We start from the raw sequence: 27,637 nt of genomic DNA on the forward strand, positions 1-27,637 counted from the left end.
AGTACACATATTTTAAGAGACACAGTACAATAACACAGCACAATTTTATAATCGGAATTCTTTCCTTAGCAATAAAATGAAAATGTTTATTTTGATTTTGTTATGATAAACAGAAGAGCAAACGGCTGCGAGTAAGGCTGAAGCTCAAGCTGCTCAAGCTCCAGACATGCCTCCCCCGACAGTCACAGCAAGGCACAGACCCTCTCTGATAGACCTGCTTACTGGTGCCAGTCAGCCACCAGGATCTCATGTACCCGCCCACAGGGGTAATCGTACCTTTGAAGTTTTGTTTTAAACTATTTGCCCTTGTTCAAAATTTGTATAAACCATAGATATTCAGGTTTCTGCTCTTCAAACAACCGAACATTTTCCCATCTAATTTTTATGAAGTAATTGATCAGATATCGAATCACTGTGTTTCTGGAATCTTTTAAAGAACAAGGTAGTCAAGCGATGTATGACACAAACCAGTTTCTGTGATCTTCTAGAACCTTGACCTCTTTTAATAGAATGCACCCGCAATCTCTGTCTACAGATTCTCTTATATATAGACATTTTCTCCTGATGTTCATTTTCTTCTTGAAATCAACTCCATCATTTTCTTCTATCATAAAGTACCTCTTATATCTTCTTCCAACCCGTTGCAACGTCCCAGCTTGCTCAGCAACTTAATCTCTCTTTATGAAACTGTTGTTTCGTAAAGTTCTCCTATTCCGGTAGGTGTAATCGCTTTCTAATTCTGAGCCTAATTCTGTGTGTGTATGTTCAAAGAGAAATTTGGATTATTCTTTGTTTCTTATATTTTTAATTTATGAAATTATTGCTAACAATGTTGCAAAATCATCGGCAGAAACATCTTCGCAATTCAATTCGTGTCAGTCATTGCAGCTCATTACATGCCCTAATTTAATTTTATTCTTATAATTTAAAATGTATGATCTTTTTTAGATTTGTTCTTTTCCATTTCTTATTCATTGAAATTTGTGTCAAACTTCGCATTCATAAATTATCTTTTACAAGCTCATCAACCAATTAACTATTAATTTAAATTTTATTTTGAACCAGGGCAATATATTATTTATGCATGGTGTGAATTTAAAAAATCTTCATTTTTTGCATTCTTAATTATTTCTTAAAGTAAAATATTTTTTAAATTAATCCATATTTTTAATTTATTAAAATAAATAAAATGCTCTTATTTTTAAAAGTCTTTTTTCTTAAAGTGGCTATCAATTTACTGTTCATATTAACAAAGTAACGTAGATTTTGCTTTTAAACATTAAGAAATAAGAACTTTTTTTGTGAAAGCATTTTTGGAATGTTTTTTTTAACGTATAATATTTTATGCTATTTATTTTTTAAGATAATGCTTTAATTTACTATTATGAATACGTGATTGCAGTAATTTGTGATTTATTTCAAGAGAATGGAAAGTGCCTAGTTTGTAAGAGTTCAAGAAAAATCACTTGTATAGAATGATGAAAACTTATACAAATAAATATAATGGAATGATTGATACACATTTTTCTTAATCCAAATCATACTAGGCACTTTAAAATTCTGTAGAGTTTTTGAGTGGCTTTAAATTACTTTTTACTTTATTTAAATTGAAGTAGCGCTTTATCACTTTCTTATAATATCCGATTTTATTAAATTAACCACACTTAGCCTTTATTATTATTACTTATTGTACATTAAGTAGCAATATGGAATCTACGAAAAACATTACTTTGTGAAAGTAAATAAGTTTAGAGAATTAACTAAAACAAAATACATAAAATAAAATAATTCATTGGTACATTAAAAATAAGTTAAATTATATAACATAGTTTGAGATGGTATTTTCGTCTAACGTTTCTGACATTTGATGTCGTGTTTACTTAGTATACTTATTTAAAATTTTAACAGAAAAGTCAATCCTTTCAATTTTGACCAAAAGCTAAGTTCTTGTCGTGTACTCCAAAGGAACTTAAACAAGATATCAAATTTGAAGCTTCCGTTTTTGAGTTATGCTGACTTGCTGTACAAAAAGACTAGTTTGACCTTTTCACAAACAAGGGTCCTCAAAATGTATATTTTTGATGATAACTCAAATATGCGACGGCAATACTTCTTCTTACGAGGCTATTCTTTCTCTATCGCAACAGATATTGGTATTTATGTTAGGAACTATTTCTTAAATAATAGTTGCAAAGAAAGAAGGTGATTATTTCATTAGTTATCCCGGGTTCTAAAAAAAAAATGTTACCAAGTTATAGTGAATGACTAAGTAAAAAGTACCTTTTTTTAGCGATCTATTTATTTGAAATTGTTAATTAAAATTTTACATATTTTTAAATTTAGAGTATATTAAAAAATTCATAAATTAGCTTTCGCAGCTTAGCAAAACTATTAAATGAGAATATATTGCTACCCTTGCCCTTGCTTGTTATTTTGTATCTATTTATTTAGTTCTTTACTTTGTTAATTTTGCTCTCTCTATACATATGTAATAAAGAAATGCACAGAAAATAATTTTTATTTGGCATATGGATGAGGCTCGAACTGATATTGCTGCGAAGAAGTCATTTAGATTGGTACTAAGGTTCTTTTAAAATTAAAGAGTTGGAAAAGATCTAAATGAGATTTAAAAGAAACTTACGTTACTGTATATTATGTTTGTTACTGTTTAGAATCAGTTTCTTCTGTGCCCAGCAGTAATACCCAAGAGCCTCCAATTGCTGCTTCACTCGCCAGGCATCACACAAGTAATTTATAACTTGCTTTTTACATTGGCTAGTAGAGAGTAGCGCTAGCTGTGAAAAAATAACATGTTTTTTAATTATTTTTATTTCTTTTATTTTTATTTAAAAAAAAACATAAATATATCTATGTTTTTGCCCCTACAGGTAGTGAAATAACAAGTCCCGCAGAAGAAGGTAGTAATGAAAGCGATAAACCGTCCAGACCACGTCTACAAAGATCCAAAGCTCAAAGTAGGAAGACATTCAGATTACGTAAAAGTAGAATTGAGGTGAGATTATTTGAGAAATATAATAGTAATTTGGAAGTTCTTGAGTAAGATCGACTATAGGGCAATTTGGTTTTTATCTGTTACAACCACTAAGAAAAGTATTAGATCATGTCAAATTTGTTTTTGAAAGTTTAATTTCAGTGTAATGCACGGTTTAACAAACATCTAATTATATGAAGTAGAAATTTCTGCTCTAAACTAATTAATCTATTTGTGAAGATGGATGAACGTCTGATACCGGTCAGGAATACAAGAAATATGCGTGCCACGAAGGATAAAATCATAGATAAAATGTTAAAACGTTTTCTAGAGAAAGTAGTAGATGTTCAAACGAGATCTGTCACTCTGAACTAGGTTATGAACCAATTTCATTTCTTAGTCTTTTCTACTTTAAATGCCAAAAAAATTAATTTTTTTTTTTTTTGCGCATCAACAGCTGAGGTCATTAGCGCCCGGAGCTTTTTCCAGTGCACTGCCGGCCTCCGGACAGTGTTCTCTCGTTACAGACAACACTGTCCATCACCGGACAGTGAGCTGTAAAAATTAATTAATTACTAAAAACATGTACATATGTTATGTAACCCCCATATAAAGTATAGTTTTGCAGAACTTTTGTGGTTTCTAATGATAAAAGAAGTTTCATTCCAGGATAATATTCGAACGAAATCTACAAAAATACATAATTACGTGTGCATTAACATTCTTCTCTAACTAAAAGTTATATATACTCGTACATTCCGAAAACTTTTCAAACCACCCTCATATATTAAGACATTTACCTTTTTCATACATGCACACCCCTTCAGCACTAAAAACATGACTAATAATGATGTATTTTCAGAACGCGCACCGATCTGAACCTGCAATATTTAAAGAGTGTGAAAATACCGGAGAAGGAGGTGAAGAAGAAACACAAGTTCCAGACAGTAAAGAAGATACGACAACCGTAAAAACACCATTGTCCGCGCCGCCAGTCCCAAGCCCGGCGATTGCCATCGCTGAAGGGTTATTGAATAGTGCAGCTGGAAATGGTGGCACAGCTAGCGGTGGATCACAAACGAATGGTAGCAGTGTAGGAAGCAGCGGAACAACTGGTTTGGGACCAGGAAGTGGTGCTGGTGGCCGTGGTTGGAGAGTTGCCAGAGGTTTGTTGAGGACGGATAGATCTTGGGATGAAGATATGTCGCAAACGTCCAGCACATCTGGTTATAGAGAGAATTGTTCTTTGGTCATGATGCCATTAGAACGACAACAATTGACTAGCAGCTCTACGGTGGTGCCAGGTACTACTTCTCCAGATAGTTCTGACCTTGCTCATTCCCGGCACTCATTACTTATGGTATTCGACGAAGATACTCTAATTTAAACAAAGGTTTACATTTTTTACTGGAAATTGGCGTTTATTTATAATTTTTAAATTAATTTAAAAGGTCTATTTCAAGCTCTTACAGAGAAGAATCAAGTCAGGTCTGTTTCACATAATCATTGCATAGAGATATATTTTATAAAGATTAAAATGTAAAGAGATTTATACATATATATCGTTGCATAAAGATATATTTTATAGTTAAAGTTTTATCGATATTGAATGGAAACTGAATTTGGGAACCTAACTAGCGACTCTAATTGCCACTTCTTAAATATCCTTAATTCTTCAAAAGCCGGACTTCTTATTTATTAAATAACCATCAATATAAAATATATTTCAACACCTTCAAAAACTTTTTTAATTACTGATTTAGCAAAAAAAAAAGTGAAAAAATATTCGAACCTTCTGCCTTGAAAAAATTGCCAACTTGATATTTGACTTTGGAAACGCAAACTAGTTACGAATTGCAACTTCGGCTTTTATTTTTTTGCTGTCCTAATTTATTTAGTTGCTTTTATTAGGCCTTATTAGGTATCAGATTTCATGTACTTTTTTAGGTAACGTCTCCCGAAATTGGAATTTTTCTCAACAGCAGTCTGTAAAGAATTCAAACGCCACTTGTTTGAATCTTTGACTATTGCTCAATAACAATCTCCTTTGAATGATTTCCTCGTATTTTTCTTTCTGAATAAGGTTAAATGTTGATTAAAAGAAAGAAACGTTATTTATTTTCTTATGCTTATTTCTATTTCGTTTTACTCTTTAATTAATTTTTGTACAGTGACGAAAAATATCTTAAATTATCTTTCAGGCATTTAATATGTAGCATCTAATAAAAAATTATAACTTAATAATCCATTAAAATAGTTGTCAAGTTTTAAAAGACCTTCAATCTTAAACATTGATGCAAGAAACTTTTATTATGGTTAAGCAGTTTATGTAATTAGATCTTTTGAAAAAATGTATATGAAGTTGAGAAAAAAAAAATGTATAATACGCATCTAATGTCTTACACGACGGTATTATTAGAAGAAAGGAAGAGCTTTCGCTAGTAAAATTGTTGGCATTTAAAATTAAAACACGGTAAAACTTTATTTGCTTGGTTAAGCTGAATGAAAAATCTGATATGCTGCCTAGTTATGGCTATATAATGAATAAGTTTAAAGAAACAAGTTTTTGTATTAGTTTTCTTTTCATTTTTGTAGTTGAAAATGAAAAAAAAAAGAGAGAGAGAACAAATACAAAGACTTTCATAAGGACAGCAGGGTGTTTTTTGTAAATCAGATTTGTTAAGAGAAATACGTAGTATGGTCTGTGATTAAAATAATAATAATGTATTATTCTATATTTTATTTGTTTCAATCAACATTACCGTTATTATATTTAACTAAGGCATTAAGAGAGGAAAATATTTGAAGTATACAGGCATGATTCTACCAAAAAGTACTAAAGTTAAGTGATGACATGTCCAAGGTATACGTACCTTAAAAAAAAAAAAAAAAAAATCCATTAATGCTATACATAAAGAATCGTAGTTGCGATCTCCTATTGTTAATGTTGTCTCTTAATATATGTGTATATCAGAGTCTGTTTTGAAACATAGCACAAAAAGTTAATGTAAAACTTAAATTTGTTGGAATAAAATAGCAGCCTAAAAAAAGTTTGCCTACAAAATAAGCACTTGTTGTTTTCTATGTTAAATTTTTAGAAACGAAAGAAAAAATAAATTGACGTTTATGTTGTACGGTTTAAAAATTAAATAAAAAAATAAAAATTATAATGGTTTATATCGCACGGAAGTCGAATGCATGTTATAATTGATTAGAAGAATTTGATACATAATTTGTGAAGTTTTATTGCTATAGTTGACTGGTGGTAGAAATTACAATAATTACGTTTTTATCAAGACCAGTGGTTTAAAACTAACTTTAATTAAAAAACAATTTTAAAATGTGTATTATCTCATTATTTTAATTTAATGTTTATTGAATTTTCTGTAAGATTATGTCTGAGGTAGGGAGACCCGATTTCCTAAGTTTTATTTAATTTAGTCCTGGAAGTGATAGTTACCTTAGTTGGTATAAATGAGAATCCCGGAGGGAACATTTACCAGCTTCTGTTGCAGCATCTTGTGGCTGTGATATTGTTACAATTAATTATTGCTGTTGTAAAGTTGGTGGCCGTACTATTGACTCATTAAGGGATTTAGAAGAAACGAACGCAAAATATGAACTGAAATAAATTTGGGTAAAACTAATATGTTGATCGTTGATTAAGGAGATCCGGAGACCAAATGTTTGATGAATGGGTTTCAAAATATTTAGTTAATGAATTTTGAGAGGAGACTCCCTGTTAAAGTTCTCAAATAACCTCAAAAAATTACAACAAAAACTTCAAACACGTAATAGATAAGAAGTCGTTCCGTTTTGGCTTTATTGGGAATCTGATACGAGTAGAAGGTTCAATTACGCAAGTTTACCTTAAGTACCACTATTGAATTGGTTTGTTTATATTGGCCTGACTTTATAATTGTACGTTCTTGATAAAAGTAATTATTGTTTTATGCCCCTAACGATGATTTAGAACGCTTAACAGTAGAATATATCATCCAGAAGCTTAATTTTACAAATTAAAAAAGCTCCTTTGTTATTTTATAACTTCTATGCTGATATTAGTAACATTAGTAGATTTTTAATTATTGTTATTAATAAGAAATAAATAAAAACTCATTTATTTTTATTAAATTTTGAAAGCTGTGATTGATTGAATGTTTTATTTAATATAGGTATACAGTTTATTGAGTTGTATGTTGAAAACAATTGAATATTTAGAAAGTCAAATAAAGAATAATAGGCAATTGTTTAATATGTACTTGTATAGGGACTCATTGGAGATTAAATGATTAGAATTGCATATTCATTCACACTTTACCTATCAATAATTATTTCGCAGTGAAAATGCAATAATGTCCGAGTTTTAAACTTAAATTTTCGCGCCTCCCTCGCATAAAACACATCCCAACTTTTCAGTTCTAAAAATATGCACAAAGTTGAAAAAAAAATTGAATAGCAGTTTTAAACAAATACTAGGTTTCAATAATTTTATTTCATAATTTTTACAAATGTTTGACAATTCATTAGTACTTTGGATAACACCATGTAACCTCCCTAACTCAGTCTGCTCAGTCAATAAGTGTAGTGCGGACAAGCACGTGAGAGAAGTCAGTCTTCACATTAAGCTGGTAATCCTACCTCTGAGATAGCCTGTACAAAGACCTTTAAAAAGTAAAAAAAAAAAATTGTTAGAAATAATACTTATGCATTGCAGGACACAAAATAAAATAAGAGCAACATTCAATATAATAATCATGAAGTCTTACTATAAACATACACTCTGGATTAAGTTTTAATGAATTTCTGCGTAATTTTGTTTACTAAAATCAAATTTATTCTGCATAAATTTGGACTTGATAAAGTTGATAGCAAAGTAATTTAATTAATCTAAGTAACATACATATTTGTTCAATTAGATTAAAAGAAGAGAAGAATAGAGAGAAAATATCCGATCAACCTGTGAAAACTAGAGAGATGTCCGGACTTGGAAAGAGTAAGAAGTCAGAGTTTGCGAAGTAAGGATCAAGGACAAGTTTATCAATCATGAATTTTCCTAATCCTATACATTCATCGTTCGAGCTGGCGTTTCTCAAGGCTCAGTTCTCAGTCCTCTTCTATTTATTATTATTCCGCAATGCCCTAACATAGGACTGTGTACCTTTGCGAACATGAGAACCATACTTTTCCCCCCCAAATCTTGATTGTTCATTTCAAACTCATCTCAGTGTTATGCGGACTTCGCTTGAAAAGAACAAAATAAACGCGGGGAAATGCTAGAACATAAAAATTCTCTATGGGTCTGCGAAATTCTCCCACTCCTTCACATAACTGTTTCTCAACTAAAGATTCACTTCCATCTCTCACACTAGACCGAAAACGAAGGAACCAAACTCTACATTCAACTTCTTTTAAGCCTTTTCGGCAGACGCTAAAAACTGTGTAATCAATAAGAGACTGCTATAGCTGCTGCTTGTGGAGCAATCTGTACTTATGACAGAAATCATGAGGTACTACTTTTCCAATCGTCAATGAATCCAGTCTCCCTAATTAAAACTCTTTAGGATAATAGTAAATGCTCTTCGGTTCGCATTGATCTTACCATCTGTAATTACCTCCACATCCCTTTTATCCATTATCTAGCGAAATCCTGTTTTCCCGATTTTATGGTTTAATATCATTTTATAATACTAAACATGTATAATGATATTTCATATTAAATTTTAGTAAAAATAGTACTTTTAAAGAAAATTTAATAAATACGTAAGTTTTGACGAGAGAAATTTGTGATTGCACACACCAGAATTCGTTGGAGTATACTTATTAGTGCATCCACTAAACTAAATTTATTTCTGGTTATTGTATGGTAATCTGGAGCACCTTTATTATTTCGTTGCAAACGCTGTTTTGTTTCAGTAATCCGTTTGCAGTTATTCTAGTCTTCAATAGGAGCAAGTTTGGGGATTCTTCTTTGCTTACTTTAATTACAGCTGGTTTAGTTGAATATTGGACACATTTAAAAAAGTAAATAAATGTAAAACGCTAACGCTATATTGAGTAATCTAAAAGATTGGTTGAGACGCTTTGTTCTAGTAAGGATTGCGAAGTCTTCCTGTGTAATGGTAAGACAAAATTATTAGTAAAACTTAAATTTTCGGTATCGAGCTGAGTGAAGTTTTTGGTAAGAAGTAAGAGATATTGTCATCCGATAAAAATTTGACAGCAGTACATTTAAGTACGAAGTCACCTTTGAGCTAATCTATTATCAGCTTAAATGTATTTTCATGCTAGCTTAAAGTAATTGCAGAAGATTGAAGCCTTACTGTTGATTGATGGATACAATGGATTAGCATGGCTGAGGAACAACCTTAGATTTATTGACAACCTTTTACTCCACATCTTCAACTTCTTATAAAAATCGTTAGTTATTATTGATTTACTTATGGCAATTTTAGTTACGTTACTTGTAAGTAGTGAAATATCAATTCATCTTATGGAGATTTATAAAGAATTTTACTCGCTTCTTTACCATTATTGTCCCATAATTATTAAAATAGTTTCATAAGATTGGTTGATTGAATACATAGCTTCTTATGAAGAAATTGAAATTTATAAATATATTATTTTTGTATTTGCTCTATTTAAATCAAAGAACAAATCAAAAATTGAAGTCCTTATATTTAAATTATAGAAATTCTAAGCATTCTGTTCTAATTTTAAAATTAAGAATGAAAAAAAAGTAGACATTAAAGTCATGTCAATGCGATCTAGCGGCAATAGCTTGAAGTAGAAAGATGAAATTACATAAAAACTAGTTTCCTTGATTACCGATAGGTAGCATGAACATGTACTTTGACACTATTAAAATAAACATTAAATAACCTCCTAACCAAACAACTGTCCGGTAAGGCAGAGGGGTAAAAAGGTTATTCGGTTTTGTCCAAATATTCTCTTTATCATGTAGCAACATTATTTTAAAAAGAAGTTTTAGTCTAAAAAAAAATTCCATGTTTAAAATTAACTATTTACCTCATAATTTGATGTTTTTTGTATTTAGGATTGATAGTTTTAAGTTGATGCTACTGTAACTAAGTCAGTCAGAACTTTCCATACCTTACAAAACTGATTGTATTATTTATTTGCATTAAGCATCATTACTGCTTTAAAGACTTCTTGTAGGTAAGCAACTTTTTTTGTGTATACTTTTATTTTTAATTACGAGTTGATGAGATTAGAAATTTTTATGAAATTGACATGTTTCCAAGACAGTTGATAGTAGATGCATTTTATGTAAGTGTAGGCATATAATTTTGAAAAGTTGATTTTAGTAATCATTATTTTGTTTCATAAAAATGTTTCAACTTAAAGTCTAACTTATTGAAAATGGATTTTTTTCTAAACATTTGTAAATTACAATGAAAACAATTGTATTAATAATAGTTTATTTTTGTTCTCAGCGTTCTTTCGACATTCTAATGGTATTTCTGAACTAGTTCAATTCAAACAAATGGCTGGGTTGATGACATTTTAACTCCTACAGCAACAGTAAGTACATGTTTTCTGCATACAGCATGTTGTTTCTCAGTTAAGATATTATTTCGTATTATCTAAAGGTAAATAATAAAGTATACAGTGATAGATACAGGTATTCCTCGTATGTGCAATGATTACCCTTAATTCAAACTATCCAGAAGATACATGAACTTAGATTTACGTTTAAAAAAAAAGAAAAAAGTGCATGTGCTTACACTTTTAATGATTCTCTATCAATCTTAGAGCTTTTTGGTGATCATATCGGTTTACTGAAGTGAATTATTAAGTGATAAACATTAATGTTGTACAGATTGCACCTTCAGAATATTTAATTATATAATTTGATTGGTCTTTTTACTTCTTCAATACTGAATATTTGCAACAATTATGTCAAGTATCTCAAATAGGCAGATGGGGCGTTAGGTCTGCCGCTATTATAACCCATTTCATTTTTTTGAATGATCCTTCTATACTTCCAGTAAGTACGACTTATTTATGAGGTAATTCGCATCCATTCTATTTTGATACTAAACTAAACTAGATTCTCTAACAGTGGAACTGTTCTTCAAGTATTCTTATCTATTTATTTACTACGTTTCTAAAACGTTTTTCTTATAAATCATTATCCTTTGTAGCTGAAAAAAAGTTTTAATTTGATTGAAATTCTGTTATATTTTCCAATCACAGAAATATTTCTATTCTAAATAATAATAATAGTTAAAAAATTAGAATATTAGTAGCATGTTTGTTTTTTATTGTTCAATTAGAGTAATCTTTTTGATAAATAATAAGTATGTTTTTTGAAAATATATTTCATTTTCTTTGAAAGAAAGGGTTAGTTTCTTTAAAAAATGATTTAAACTTTCATATCAATGCTTTTGTTTTATTGCAGTCACATTTATTTAATTTTTATGAATATGTACATACATCATCAATTATTATAAAAGTTTTTTTTTTAATTCTAGGTTCTTAATTCAAGTTAAACTCAGTAAAAACTAATTATTTTAAGTACATAAATACTGTTGATTTTACATAATGTTGATTTTCAGATTAAATACCTCTGATACTGGAGTACTGGCAGCAAAACTGTTCATCAATAGAAGCGCAATTGAAATAGACGTAAATCATCTATCCTAGGAAATTTTGTGAAGAATCAATTAATACAACAAGTAAATATAAACGTGAACGAGTAGACGTGTTCATGAAATTGACTACTTATATTACATTGACAGTATAACTGAGGAGTCATTAAATCAACAGATATAGATTTAATAAAAAGGAACCTCATTTAATGATATTAAGTAACCTATGTACGTATGGGAGAATCGTTTCATGTTTGTATTATTGTTTTACTTCGTATAATATAGCCAGTGCAAGAAAAAATTACAAGATGACAATGTGTTATGTCATAAATTTCAGGGCTTGAAAAAGGCGTGAAACATATCGAAACTTTGGTATTTATACATGATGGAGATTTCGGCAATTCAGATGAAGCTTCATGGATAGGACTGATAAGAAGTTACTAGCTCTGTACTTCGCTGGTAATGGTTTTGACTATTTCATAACAAGAGTTAAGAGGTAGTAGTGCCTACAAGCAGGTGTAGAATGAGAAGTACTTGCTGGAGCAAGTGTTGAGTGAACAAGATCTTTCCTTTTGTATCGACTTCATAAGGTATTTTGCTTATCTTGGTCATTTGGCCCCTTTACTTTAATATCCACCAAGCACTCGTTTTAATTCAATTTCTTTTTCTTAACCATAATAATTACAAGGTGTTACGATCAAGTAAAATGTTATTCAGTTTTCAACGGATCTGTTTGTTTTCGATAAATGTTTTTACGAAACGTCAAGTTTCGTGTGTGATGAAAGTCATTAATGGAAAATTCAAATTTTGATATTTAGTTTAATGGCTTCTTTTGGCGAAAATCTGTCAATCTAACTACAAAGTTTCTGAATCTGATTTTTTATATTTTCTGTTGAACAGTATTTACGATTTTTTGTAAACAACGTACTTTCATTATATTAGTATGATCTAGAGCTTGTATTGAAATGAAATGATAAATGAAAGACTGCAATAGCAGCTGGTATGGAGCAATCTTTACTTTTACAGGAATCATGAGGTACTTACTACCTTTCCAATTGTCAACGAATTCAGTCTCCCCAATCAAAAATCTTTAGGAGAATAATCTAGGCTCTCCGGTTCGCTTTGATCTTACCATTCATAATGACCTCAAAATCCTTTCTTTGCAAAATTATTGTTATGTGCATATCATTTTAGTTTAATTGCAGTAACATTTATTTAATGTTATGAATATTTCTTCAGTACTTATAGATATTAAATGTGTTTTTTACTTTTATGAATTAAATGAAATAATTTTGAACAGAATTGAACTTGAAAAATCGTTTACTTTGGTTCACGAACTTAATAAACTAATGATTAAAATTTATGGCAGAGTGTAACTTGACTTAAACAAGTTTATTATAACAGTTAAATTGCAACTTAGGAGTAATTCATGTTAAAATAATTTAATGTTTTACAATGCTACGAATACGTTTCAAAAGATTAATCTATTTAAAACATTTAAACTAAAATTTCAGCATTCCTATCTTATTTATTTCTTAAATTCCTAAAAGATAGAAATTTATCTTAAACAAATAGTTGCGTTTTAATTTGTAGTATCATGCAATAGAATGCTTTTTAATTTTAGATTAACACTATAAATTGTCTATTTAATTGAATAATGATTTTCAGATTAAAAACATCCTATACTGTGGGCCAATAACTGCAAAACTGTCCATCAACTGAAGTGGAAATGAAAAAGACGTTGAAAAAAAATCGATCAAATGCGTATGTAAAAACGACTTTTCTTATGAATCAGTTACTTAAAAAATGTATTATTTAGGTATATATAAATTGCATGTTTTTAAATCAATCTTATTAAAGAATTTTTTCACTTAAAGTGAAAATAAAAATTATTATTTAGTAGGAGAACAAAGAAAAACGTTTAGTTGAAAAAAAATAATCTATTTATTGCATGCCTATTTTTTGTTACATACTCTTAGCATTTTACATTCTACGATATGAAAGAATATATATATAAATTGATAAAATACAAAAAGAAGTGCTAAAAACGTTCAAAGCTAACAGAGAAACTTAAAAAAATTATTTTAGTCAAAAAAGTAAAACATTAGTTTCAAAAAATCTGTGGGTGTGCGCTACTTATGAGACAGGTGTGAAAATAGTTCCAGAAATGGCCAACAGGTAGCAGCCATTCCTCTTTATATTCGGCAACACCGAGAATCTTCGTCAGTACGACTTGAGTAATAGTAGGTATGAGTCGTTCTGTCGCTTTCAAACATATGTTATGTAGCAATACATTACATAACATCCATTACCTCTCTCCCAATGAAACATAGTGAGGGGATTAAATTATAATAATGTAATATTCTTTTCCATTATCCAGTACTTTCATGTATGGGCCTTTCTAACGCTATACCAGCCTTGAGCACATAAGTAACTCTCATCTGAACTGGTTTCTTCACCAAACCTACAATGCGCTGGGAAGTACAAGTCCACTCTCATCCATTCTATTTCGGAGCAAAAGAAAGTCAAGAAAATCTACCTATCACGGGACCTATATGGAACTGTTGTTCAGGTTGGTTTATATATTATTTCATCTTATAGCAGAAACTAAAACTTTTTTTAATAATGTTTCCCTCAGAAAATGGAAATATTTTAATTTTCGTTGATAGTGGATTTTAATTTGATAGATAAATTGAACGTCAAATTGCATGTGAATTCTGAATATTTGTTCAATCAATTTGATCCATTATTAGTCGTACTAAACATTTTGTATTCATTTTCATGAAAAAAGGTAATAAATGTAATGGATTTGACAATCAAATAATTCTTAATCATAACTAATACATGTGTTTTTTTTTTTTAAATATATATATATATTTAAATATTTCTCAAACTAATGGTTGCGTATTTATTTGTAGTGTCATTTAATAAAATGTTTCTAACTAAAGAATAACTCTTAAGTTATTTCAATGAATAGTGATTTTCACATTGAAATAGCCAATACTGTGAGTACTACCTGAAAAACCATCCATAAGTGAAGTGGAAATGAAAAAGACTTCGAGAAAACATCGATCAAATGAGTAAGTACAAACGACTTTTGTTATGAATCAATTACTTAAAAAATGTATTATTTAGATATATGAAAAATGCATTTTTATCTTTCATCTTTCATTAGGTGTGAATTAAATTATAATTATTAATGTAATATTCTTTTCCATGATTCAGTACCTTCAGCCACGGGCTATTCCAGCTTGCACCACAGTGACGCTCATTTTTCCACTGAAATGATTACCTCTATGGGCTCTTCATTACTTGCAACTTAAGCCGACAAATATGAGTCGATTCTTATCCGTACTATTCTGGAGTATAAGAAGCCGACGAAACCTACCTTCCATTCTGTCTATGGAATTGTTATGGTTGCCTTATCTATTGCTTCATTTTTAACTCTATTACAGCAGTAAGTAAAACCTTTTTTATCACATAAATTAAATTTTTCCTATTAGATCTGAAAGAAGTTTTAATTTTTGCTGTAAGTGGGTAGTAGTAGTTTGAAAAATTCAACTCTTACGTGCATATAAATTCTGAATAATTTTTTAATCAAATGGTACTATTTTTAGTCGAATAAACCATTTTTGTTCATGAAAATTATTGTAAAATGATACTAGAATATTTCAAATTAATCTCAACGACAAATTGTATGTGTATTTTTTGAAAACATATATATATATATATATATATATCATTTTCATTTAAATACATTGGTTTAGGTTCTTTAAAAAATTATTTTAATGTACATGTCAATACTTTCGTTTATATTAGTTGTAACAAACCTAATAAATTTATGGCAGTAAGTGTAACATAACTAAAACAAGTTTAGTAAGAACAACAGTTAAATTTATTGTTAAAATTTTAACAATTTTGATTGTTATTCATGGTAAAATAATTTAATGTTTTACTATGCTATGAATTCGTTCTATAAGACTGATCGGTTTAAAAGATTTAAACTATTTTCATAATTCATATTTTATTTAATTCTTAAATTCCTGAAAGATACAAATTTATGGCGTTTTATTTTGTAGTATCATTGAATAAAATGCTTCTAACTAAAGAATAACTCTTAAGTTATTTCAATGAATAGTGATTTTCACATTGAAATAGCCAATACTGTGAGTACTACCTGCAAAACCATCCATCAATTGAATTGGAAATGAAAAAGACGTTGAGAAAACATCGATCAAATGAGTAAGTACAAACAACTTTTATATGAATCAATTACTAAAAAAATGTGTTATTTAGATATATGTAATTTGCATGTTTATGTCACTATCTTTTTTATTATATGATTTATTTACTTTAAAAAATAAGTATTATTTAGCAGGGAAACAAAGAAAAACGATTAGTTTTAAAAAAAAGATATTTATTGTTTTGTTTTTTTTACAGTCTTAATATTATTTTACATTCCATGATATAAAAAAGTACATATATAAATTAGTAAAATACAAAAAAAGTGCTGAAAAACGTTTAAAAGTAACAGAGAAATTTAAAATAAAAAAAAGTAAGAAATTAGTTCCCAAAAAAATCCGTCAGAGGGCGCCACTTATCAGACAGGTGAGAAAATAGTTCCAGAAGTTGCCACCAGGTAGCAGTGCTGTAACCTTCCCTATATATACGGGAACAGCGCGAATTCTCGTCAGTACGACTTGAGTGATGCAGGGGGGTATATCGCTCGTCGCTCCAAAATATGTTATCTAGTCTAGTCTACTAACATCCATCATCTCTCTCTCTCTCAAAGAATCATGATGGTGTGGTGAGGAGATGTTGTCGCTTCGACGGTTCTCCCCACCCTGCCCCCCCCTTCCAGCGAACTTTGTTATATAGCCTCCTAGAGCAAGATGGCGGCACTAAACTCACCTGATCCACTGCCCACTAGATCGCTCCAGCTGTCCTATTGCTCTGCACACTCTCACGACCCTACCGGCCATGTTTAACCTTCCCTCTTGGTTTTCTTTTTTACTTCTACCACTCTCTAGACTCTGTAACCTTCCTTTTAGGTTATCCTTTTTATTTCTTCGCATTTTCTACATAGTTTTGAAATATTAATGAAATATTTTCAATTTTTTTCGTTTAATTTTTACTTTTTCATATTCATTAACAGATTTAATGGGAAAATAAAATATACATTTTTTTTAAAGACTTTTTATTACTTTTTTTTTTAACATGCAACTTTTAATTTTGATAAAATCATGCATATTACTCATAATAACTACTTACTTTTTTTTATAGATTCCTATCCAATGATTGTTGATATATTCACATTGGATTGATCTTTTACGACTTTTTCACTTGGGCTTCCATTGATGAACGTTTTGCTGGCAGTACTCTGAGTATAACAGTATTAATTCTGGAAATAAACATTATTTATGTAATTTAAATTAAATTAAAATGTTTAGTAAGTTTTACCTAGCATTAAGAAATACATCTATAACAATTTATATTATAAAGATTAAATAAAGGCTGTAATTGAACTAACAAATTGATTTTTTTTTTTTAACCTAAACCTTTTCATCCAATGATAATGAAATATATTTCAAAACACACTTCTTCCATATGAATAAAATTAATTTGATTGGAAAAATATAACACACATAATCTACTAACATTATTATTACTATGAAATTACTTTTATGAAAATTACTTCAAAAATTATTAGCTCAACTAAAAATATTGTTGTATTTTTCAATTAAAACTTTACCCAAATCAACAAAAATTAAAACTTTTTTCAATTATAAAAAAAACAATAAATATGAAAAAAAAATTAGTTTTTGTTGTATTACTCTGAACATAATAATAAGATAACACTTACCTGGATGCGAATCACTTCATATTTATGGCAGTGCTGCTGAAATTATAGAAGGACCTTTAAAATACATCTTAGCTAAAACTGAGCTTAACGGGGCTGCAAGTTGACAAAGGCACATTGATGTTAGCAATGCATTAAATGAAAAGATAAGAATTTTAATTTAATTTAATGTCTATTTCTTTTTGGTCAATCTATTTACTAGACATTTCTCTATTTATTTATATTAATAGAACGGGCATTTGTCCATTAAGTGTACTTTAAACACCCAATCTAGCACCAAATATATTCGTATTAACGAATATTATTCATATATTTTGAGTGAAATTATGAATAGAACAATTAGTAATCTTAAAAATATCAAATATTAGATAAGTCAAAGATCGGAAGCCCTTTTTTTAATAACTTAAAATCTTAATACTCAGTGAAATGTCTTTTAAGAAAAATTTTGAAATGCAATTGGTACGAATTACATTTTTGCTTTAAAAAGATAATTACTATTTCATTGTAACAATTACTCTCATCTTTTTTATATTCAATACATAATTTCCGCTCATATTAAAGTTACCTAAACTAGGTAACATTAATGTTGAAATAATTAAATGGTTTCTTAGAAAGTAAAAACAGATTCTACATACCCATGCGATCTAGCGGGAGAACTGAGAACTATTAATTGCCGAGTAGTTCTCGACCTTGCCAGTAGAGCGCTCTTAACAGCAGTTTTGCCTCTTTTTTTAAGTTGGGTTTGACTACATATTCATATCCCTGCAATAATTTTAATAACTTACCGAAAAGTATGAAGTCCAAATGTTGTTGGACCCGCAATTCTGGATAATAACTTTGATTTTATCCAACATAGCACGCGTGTTTATTGTATCTATTCGGTTTCATAATTACAATTACCATCAAAAAGTAGATTTAATAGTTACAGTAGATATTTCGGCTACACACTGTACTTGTCGACTACTGGGCTGAGTGAGGAAGGTTACATATTGGAGATTATACCATATGTTAAATGTAAGAATCGTAAAATATGTGTAAATATATTTAAAATAAAATTCTACAACAAATCCTTCTACTTAATTAAATAAGGTTAATTTTAAAATGGTAACTGTGAACAATAGACATCTGCAGGCGTGAGTAAAATTGGTGTGATTATGTTTAGCTGTTACCATGTCAACCGCAACATTCAATTATTCAAAATTTGTAAAAATATTTTAAAAAGTTTTACCTTGCGTTAAGAAAAACATCTAAAACAATTTATGTAAGTATATAATATAGATTATATAAAGAAGACTGTAAGTGAACTAAAGAATTGATTTTTTTTTTTTTTTTTTAACTTAAATCTTTTCATCCAATGATAATGGAATATATTTCCAAAAAACACACTTCTTTTTTATGAATAAAATTAATTTAATTGGAAAAATATAACACACAATCTACTAGCATTATTATTATGAAATTATTTTAATGAAAATGAATTAAAAAATTATTAGCTCAACTTGGTGTTGTATTTATTTATTAAAACTTTACCCAAATTAACAAAAATGAAAACTATAAAATTTATGTGAAAAAAAGTTTTTAGTTTTTGTTGTATAATTCTCAATATAATAAATAAGATAAGACTTACCTGGATGCGAATATCTTCATATTTATGGCAGTGCTGCTGAAATTATAGAAGGACCCTTAAAATTCATCTCAGGTAAAAGCTGTGCTTAACGTGGCTGCAAGTTGACAAAAGGCCCATTGATGTTAGCACTGCATGAACTGAAAAATACGAATTTTTTACAGCGTAATTTATTAAAACTAATTATTTGTCTATTTCTTTTTTGTCAATCTATCTACTAGACATTTCTCTATTTATTATGTACTAATGTAACGGGCATTATACACACACCAACAAGCACCAAATATATTCGTATTAACGAATATTATTTGTATATTTTGAGTGAAATTATGAAATAGTCAACAATCCGAAGCCCTTATTTTTAATAATTCTAAATCAGTGAAATGTCTAAGAAAATGTTTTGAATGCAATTGGTACGATTTACAATAGAACCTTACTTTTAAAAAAATAATTACTATTTCATTGTTTGAATTATTTTAAACTCATCTTTTATTCAATACATAATTTGTGCACATATTAAAGTTACCTAAAGTAGGAAACATTAAAGCTGAAATAATTATACGGTTTCTTTGAAATTAATAACAAATTCTACATACCCATGCGATCTAGCGGAAGAACTGAGAACTAAAAATTGCTGAGTACTTTTCGACTTCGCCAGTAGATTGCTCTTAGCAGTTTTTGTCGCTTCAAGTTAGAATTGAAATCATATCTCTGCAATGATTAATACACAAAATGCTATTAGTTGCGAACATTGGTTGGCAGTTCAAACTGCTGCATTCAGATCTGCTCGACAGCTCGACTAGAAAGAAAATACATGCCTATCTTTATTTTAGTTAGAAATAAAATAATTTACCATGCATTAATTATAAAACTTTTAACCCGCTATTTCTTGTTTTTAAAAATAAAGCCTAAATTTACTATATATTTAGATAACTGAATATCACCTGAGCATATTGCTAATTGCAATCTTATTACATTCGAAAAATTATAGTAAATTACATAATTAAAAGGTTATAAGCATTTACAACTAGCTTTAAGAAGCTAGAGAAATACATCTATAACAATTTATGTATATTATAAAGAAGATTAAATAAAGAAGGCTGTAATTTAACTAAAGAATTGATTTTTTTTTTAACCTAAATCTTTTCATTCAATGATAATGAAATATATTTCCAAAAAACACACATATGAAAAAAGTTTTAGTTTTTGTTGTATTACTCTGAACATAATAAATAATAAGATAAGACTTACCTGGATGAGAATCACTTCATATTTATGGCAGTGCTGCTGAAATTGTAGAAGGACCCTTAAAAATACGAATTTTAATTCGTACACTAATTTTTTACAGTGAAATTTATTAATATCTAATTATTTGTCTATTTTTTTGTCAATCTATCTACTAGACATTTCTCTATTTATTATGTACTAAGGTAACGGACATTTGCCCATTATGTGTACTTTAAACGCACAAACAAGCACCAAATATATTCGTATTAATTTATATTTATATACGTATATTGAGTGAAATTATGAAAAATATCTAATTTTAGATCATTCAACGATCCGAATCCCTTATTTTTAATAATTCTAAATCAGTAAAATGTGTTTTAAGCAAAATTTTGGAATGCAATTGGTACGATTTACAACAAAACCTTTTTCCTTTTAAAAAATAATTACTATTTCATTGTTACAAGTATTCTCATCTCATCTTTTATTCAATACATAATTTGTTCATATATTTAAGTTACCTAAAGTAGGTAACATTAATGTTGAAATAATTACATAGTTTCTTTGAAATTAAAAACAAATTCTACATACCCATGCGATCTAGCGGAAGAACTGAGAACTAATAATTGTTCAGTAGTTGTCGACCTTGCAAGTAGAGCGCTCTTAACAGCAGTTTTTGTCACTTTTTCAAGTTGGAATTGACTACATATTCATTAATATTCAAAATGACAGTGGTAAGCATTAGTTGACAGTCTAAACTCCTGCATTCAGATCTACTTCAAAGACAGCTGAACTATAAAAATCATTTTAAAAGAATATTACAATATTTTATAAATCAGTACCCCGGAGGTACACAACACTACATCACATTTTAAATTTTTTACAGGAGAGCAAATAAAAGATTTTTTCGCGTTTTTTCTTACTTATAAGCCCACGGGAGTTATTTTGCTTCAGTCTTTGGTCGTTAATAAGTAACATAGATGCACCATAAGTGATAGTTGAATAATAAAAAAAAAAATATTGTATTCGAAAAATTAAAAAAATAAATTTTGAAAAAATGGACTTATTGTTGTGTACCTCCGGGGTACAGAAATAAATTAAATATTAATACCTACAAAATTAATACCTTACTGAAATGTATGAAGTCCAAATGTTGTTAGAACCGCAATTCTGGATAATAACTTTGATTTTATCCAACATAGCACGCGTGTTTATTGTATCTATTCGGTTTCATAATTACAATCACCATCAAAAAGTAGATTTTGTAGTTTAAAGTAGATATTTCGACTACACACTAAACTTGTCAACTACTGACTGAGAGAAGAAGGTTACATGGTGGAGGTTATACCATATGTTATATGTATGAATCATAAAACATATTTAAAAATATTTAAAATAAAATTCTACTACGAAAAAATTCTTTAATAAGATTGATTTAAAAACATGCAATTTATATATACCTAAATAATACATTTTTTAAGTAACTGATTCGTAAGAAAAGTCGTTTGTACATACACATTTTATCGATTTTTTTCTCAACGTCTTTTTCATTTCCACTTTAGTTAATGAATGGTTTTGCAGTTGTTGGCTCACAGTATTAGCTGTTTTTAATCTGAAAATCATTATTCAATGAAATATACAGTTTATAGAGTTAATCTTAAATTAAAAAGCATTCTATGGCATGATACTACAAATTAAAACGCAACTATTTGTTTAAGATAAATTTCTATCTTTTAGGAATTTAAGAAATAAATAAGATAGGAATGCTGAAATTTTAGTTTAAATGTTTTAAATAGATTAATCTTTTGAAACGTATTCGTAGCATTGTAAAACATTAAATTATTTTAACATGAATTACTCCTAAGTTGCAATTTAACTGTTATAATAAACTTGTTTAAGTCAAGTTACACTCTGCCATAAATTTTAATCATTAGTTTATTAAGTTCGTGAACCAAAATAAACGATTTTTCAAGTTCAATTCTGTTCAAAATTATTTCATTTAATTCATAAAAGTAAAGAAACACATTTAATATCTATAAGTACTGAAGAAATATTCATAAAATTAAATAAATGTTACTGCAATTAAACTAAAACAGCGTCAAGCAGGGCTGTGTTTTAAGCCCTACTTTGTTTTCACTATTCTTGAACGACATTGAGGACTACCTAGATGGTGGGGGTGTACTGATTGAGGGTGAGAGGATAAATATCATGGCTTATGCCGATGATATTGTATTACTGGCCTCGGAAACGCAATCCCTGCAAAGGCTAATTAATTGTCTCAATAAATATCTCAGCACTTGGAATTTAAATATCAATCTAAGTAAGTCTAAAATAGTTATTTTTGGTAATGGTTGTAAAAGATCGCGAAAAGAAAAGTGGTACTTTGATAATGAAGAAATTGAAGTTGTAAATAACTATAAATATCTCGGGCTTACTCTTACCCCAAAATTATCGTTTAAAAAACACCTAATTGGAAAAGTTAATAAAGCAAAGTTAGGGTTAAATTCTGTCTGGCACGAATTGATTGAAAATAAATGTGTATCATTTGATTCTAAAAATCGGATATTCAATAGTGTTAGTCGATCTGTCCTGTGCTATGGGGCACAGATTTGGGGGGGAACGGAATATGTCGAAGTCGAAAAACTATTGAGGTTCTTCTTGAAAAAACTTTTCAGGTTGCCCAATTACACACCAACAGCCTTCTTGCACTTAGAGACCGGAATACTACCCCTATTTTTGTTTACATTAAAACTGCACCACAACTATATTATTAAGATCATGAACCTTCCTGAGGATTGTCTCACTAGGAAACTGGCGGTGCAAGTGATTAAGCAGGACTTATCTTGGTTTAACCATATTAAAAAAGTAATGAAAAGTATAAATATGGAAACTGTCCTGTCACTTAGTAATGTTTCTGAGTGGGATGGTGTATTCCGGAATATTCGAATAAGTTTAGAGGCACGGTTCCAAAACAAATTCGTTGAGGGTGTAGCTGACAATGAATATTATAGGCATTATAGAGTGCTTCAATTCAATTTGGAGGATGGTCATTACCTGACTAGTAATATGTCCTTAGACCATATAAGATGGATCATTGGAGTAAGAAGTGGTACAATAAAATTAAACAACTGTCCATTTAAAGATGAATTCGATGTGTGTCCAATGTGTAATATGGAGGTTGTGGAAGATTTGCATCACTTTTTGATTGAATGTCCAGCGTATGGTGATCTAAGATATAAATGTTATAAAAGAACCAATTTGTCCACCATAGAGATGGTCGGTTTACTGAATGGAAAAGACTGGATGGCACTAGTCAATTATTGTAAATCTGCATATTTACGAAGAAATGTGAATATTATATAGATGTCACATTTATTGAATAGTAACCAAGAAGAAGAAATTTTGATTTTGTTTTTTTTTTTTTTTTTTTTTTTTTTGTTGTTCATTAAAGAGTGTATAAATTTAGTTTATTATCACCATAAGTTGGTTTATTTTATTTTTTGTTCGTACAATTTACTTATTTCATCTTTTAGTTTGTATTTTTATTTATTTTGAATATAAGTATATGTTTTTTTTTTCCCACTCTGTAACGGTTGTACAACCAACATAGTGCCTTTATGTACATTTATTACAAGAAGTAATTTTTTGTCAAATTTATGTTATTATAAATAAAGATTATTAATTAATTATTAATTAAACTAAAACAATGATATGCACATAACAATAATTTTGCAAAGAAAGGATTTTGAAGTCATTATGAATGGTAAGATCAAAGCGAACCGAAGAGCCTAGACTATTCTCCTAAAGATTTTTGATTGGGGAGACTGAATTCGTTGACAATTGGAAAGGTAGTAAGTACCTCATGATTCCTGGAAAAGTACAGATTGCTCCATACCAGCTGCTATTGCAGTCTTTCATTTATCATTTCATTTCAATACAAGCTCTAGATCATACTAATATAATGAAAGTACGTTGTTTACAAAATATCGTAAATACTGTTCAACAGAAAATATAAAAAATCAGATTCAGAAACTTTGTAGTTAGATTGACAGATTTTCGCCAAAAGAAGCCATTAAACTAAATATCAAAATTTGAATTTTCCATTAATGACTTTCATCACACACGAAACTTGACGTTTCGTAAAAACATTTATCGAAAACAAACAGATCCGTTGAAAACTGAATAACATTTTACTTGATCGTAACACCTTGTAATTATTATGGTTAAGAAAAAGAAATTGAATTAAAACGAGTGCTTGGTGGATATTAAAGTAAAGGGGCCAAATGACCAAGATAAGCAAAATACCTTATGAAGTCGATACAAAAGGAAAGATCTTGTTCACTCAACACTTGCTCCAGCAAGTACTTCTCATTCTACACCTGCTTGTAGGCACTACTACCTCTTAACTCTTGTTATGAAATAGTCAAAAACCATTACCAGCGAAGTACAGAGCTAGTAACTTCTTATCAGTCCTATCTATGAAGCTTCATCTGAATTGCCGAAAACTCCATCATGTATAAATACCAAAGTTTCGATATGTTTCACGCCTTTTTCAAGCCCTGAAATTTATGACATAACACATTGTCATCTTGTAATTTTTTCTTACACTGGCTATATTATACGAAGTAAAACAATAATACAAACATGAAACGATTCTCCCATACGTACATAGGTTACTTAATATCATTAAATGAGGTTCCTTTTTATTAAATCTATATCTGTTGATTTAATGACTCCTCAGTTATACTGTTAATGTAATATAAGTAGTCAATTTCATGAACACGTCTACTCGTTCACGTTTATATTTACTTGTTGTATTAATTGATTCTTCACAAAATTTCCTAGGATAGATGATTTTCGTCTATTTCAATTGCGCTTCTATTGATGAACAGTTTTGCTGCCAGTACTCCAGTATCAGAGGTATTTAATCTGAAAATCAACATTATGTACAATCAACAATATTTATGTACTTAAAATAATTAGTTTTTACTGAGTTTAACTTGAATTAAGAACCTAGAATTAAAAAAAAAACTTTTATAATAATTGATGATGTATGTACATATTCATAAAAATTAAATAAATGTGACTGCAATAAAACAAAAGCATTGATATGAAAGTTTAAATCATTTTTTAAAGAAACTAACCCTTTCTTTCAAAGAAAATGAAATATATTTTCAAAAAACATACTTATTATTTATCAAAAAGATTACTCTGATTGAACAATAAAAAACAAACATGCTACTAATATTCTAATTTTTTAACTATTATTATTATTTAGAATAGAAATATTTCTGTGATTGGAAAATATAACAGAATTTTAATCAAATTAAAACTTTTTTTCAGCTACAAAGATAATGATTTATATGAAAAAAGTTTTAGAAAAGTAGTAAATAATAGATAAGAATACTTGAAGAACAGTTCCACTGTTAGAGAATCTAGTTTAGTTTAGTATCAAAAATAGAATGGATGCGAATTACCTCATAAATAAGTCGTACTTACTGGAAGTATAGAAGGATCATTCAAAAAAATGAAATGGGTTATAATAGCGGCAGACCTAACGCCCCATCTGCCTATTTGAGATACTTGACATAATTGTTGCAAATATTCAGTATTGAAGAAGTAAAAAGACCAATCAAATTATATAATTAAATATTCTGAAGGTGCAATCTGTACAACACTAATGTTTATCACTTAATAATTCACTTCAGTAAACCGATATGATCACCTAAAAGCTCTAAGATTGATAGAGAATCATTAAAAGTGTAAGCACATGCACTTTTTTTTTTTAAACGTAAATCTAAGTTCATGTACCTTCAGGATAGTTTGAATTAAGGCTAATCATTGCACATACGAGGAATACCTGTATCTATCACAGTATACTTTATTATTTACCTTTAGATAATACGACATAATATCTTAACTGAGAAACAACATGCCGTATGCAGAAAACATGTACTTACTGTTGCTGTAGGAGTTAAAATGTCATCAACCCAACCATTTGTTTGAATTGAACTAGTTCAGAATTACCATTAGAATGTCGAAAGAACGCTGAGAACAAAAATAAACTATTATTAATACAATTGTTTTCATTGTAATTTACAAATGTTTAGAAAAAAATCCATTTTCAATAAGTTAGACTTTAAGTTGAAACATTTTTATGAAACAAAATAATGATGACTAAAATCAACTTTTCAAAATTATATACCTACACTTACATAAAATGCATCTATCAACTGTCTTGGAAACATGTCAATTTCATAAAAATTTCTAATCACATCAACTCGTAATTAAAAATAAAAGTATACACAAAAAAAGTTGCTTACCTACAAGAAGTCTTTAACGCAGTAATGATGCTTAATGCTAATAAATAATACAATCAGTTTTGTAAGGTATGGAAAGTTCTTAGTTAAAGCAGCATCAACTTAAAACTATCAATCATAAATACAAAAAACATCAAATTATGAGGTAAATAGTAAATAGACTAAAACTTCTTTTAAAAATAATGTTGCTACATGATAAAGAGAATATTTGGACAAAACCGAATAACCTTTTTACCCCTCTGCCTTACCGGACAGTTGTTTGGTTAGGAGGTTATTTAATGTTTATTTTAATAGTGTCAAAGTACATGTTCATGCTACCTATCGGTAATCATAGAAACTAGTTTTATGTAATTTCATCTTTCTACTTCAAGCTATTGCCGCTAGATCGCATTGACATGACTTTAATACGTCTATTTTTTTTTCATTCTTAATTTTAAAATTAGAACAGAATGCTTAGAATTTCTATAATTTAAATATAAGGACTTCAATTTTTGATTTGTTCGTTGATTTAAATAGAGCAAATACAAAAATATATTTATAAATTTCAATTTCTTCATAAGAAGCTATGTATTCAATCAACCAATCTTATGAAACTATTTTAATAATTATGGGACAATAATGGTAAAGAAGCGAGTAAAATTCTTAATAAATCTCCATAAGATGAATTGATATTTCACTACTTACAAGTAACGTAACTAAAATTGCCATAAGTAAATCAATAATAACTAACGATTTTTATAAGAAGTTGAAGATGTGGAGTAAAAGGTTGTCAATAAATCTAAGGTTGTTCCTCAGCCATGCTAATCCATTGTATCCATCAATCAACAGTAAGGCTTCAATCTTCTGCAATTACTTTACGCTAGCATGAAAATACATTTAAGCTGATAATAGATTAAAGGTGACTTCGTACTTAAATGTACTGCTGTCAAATTTTTATCGGATGACAATATCGCTTACTACTTACCAAAAACTTCACTCAGCTCGATACCGAAAATTTGT

At 29.0% G+C, this 27,637-nt stretch overlaps 1 protein-coding gene and 2 long non-coding RNA genes across 23 annotated transcripts in view; 2 read left to right on the forward strand and 1 right to left on the reverse strand.

Annotated features, from left to right (window-relative positions):
- The window catches only part of unc80 (unc80, NALCN channel complex subunit), a 43,188-nt gene extending 35,893 nt beyond the window's left edge, over window positions 1-7,295 (forward strand). For 7 of the 8 annotated variants that reach the window (XM_074132146.1, XM_074132148.1, XM_074132147.1 and 4 more), the window contains 4 exons: window positions 114-266; window positions 2,673-2,747; window positions 2,889-3,013; window positions 3,855-7,295. In XM_074132146.1, coding sequence (XP_073988247.1) covers window positions 114-266; window positions 2,673-2,747; window positions 2,889-3,013; window positions 3,855-4,379 — 878 coding nt within the window. In that variant the 3' untranslated portion in view covers window positions 4,380-7,295. The remainder of the gene's footprint in view (window positions 1-113; window positions 267-2,672; window positions 2,748-2,888; window positions 3,014-3,854) is intronic. The other variant, XM_074132151.1, reaches the window with a different exon arrangement.
- A 1,780-nt stretch (window positions 7,296-9,075) lies between these two features.
- LOC141456317 (uncharacterized) lies at window positions 9,076-17,140 on the forward strand. Of its 5 annotated transcripts, XR_012459701.1 has the most exons (11): window positions 9,076-9,412; window positions 10,059-10,171; window positions 10,450-10,537; window positions 11,575-11,835; window positions 11,945-12,066; window positions 13,276-13,854; window positions 13,988-14,179; window positions 14,605-14,687; window positions 14,833-15,064; window positions 15,687-15,849; window positions 16,891-17,140. It is a non-coding gene; the product is annotated as an uncharacterized lncRNA (long non-coding RNA). The 5 variants fall into 5 exon arrangements; XR_012459699.1 differs by lacking the exon at window positions 9,076-9,412 and having other exon boundaries at window positions 9,480-10,171; window positions 14,526-14,687; XR_012459702.1 differs by lacking the exon at window positions 9,076-9,412 and having other exon boundaries at window positions 9,480-10,171; window positions 15,766-15,849.
- On the reverse strand, window positions 16,874-27,158 carry LOC141456318 (uncharacterized). 10 transcript variants are annotated; one of them, XR_012459708.1, is made up of 11 exons: window positions 26,642-27,158; window positions 26,279-26,366; window positions 24,987-25,247; window positions 24,624-24,877; window positions 21,445-21,930; window positions 20,910-21,111; window positions 20,343-20,375; window positions 19,688-19,890; window positions 19,095-19,231; window positions 17,471-18,229; window positions 16,874-17,008 (listed from the first exon to the last, which is right to left on the reverse strand). It is a non-coding gene; the product is annotated as an uncharacterized lncRNA (long non-coding RNA). The 10 variants fall into 10 exon arrangements; XR_012459704.1 differs by having other exon boundaries at window positions 20,343-20,378; XR_012459707.1 differs by having other exon boundaries at window positions 20,343-20,397.
- Between the last annotated feature and the right edge of the window lie 479 nt (window positions 27,159-27,637).

The sequence above is a fragment of the Rhodnius prolixus genome, unplaced genomic scaffold (assembly GCF_049639745.1).
Source record: "Rhodnius prolixus isolate KJV_2025 unplaced genomic scaffold, Rpr scaffold_4, whole genome shotgun sequence".
Classification (NCBI taxonomy): domain Eukaryota; kingdom Metazoa; phylum Arthropoda; class Insecta; order Hemiptera; family Reduviidae; genus Rhodnius; species Rhodnius prolixus.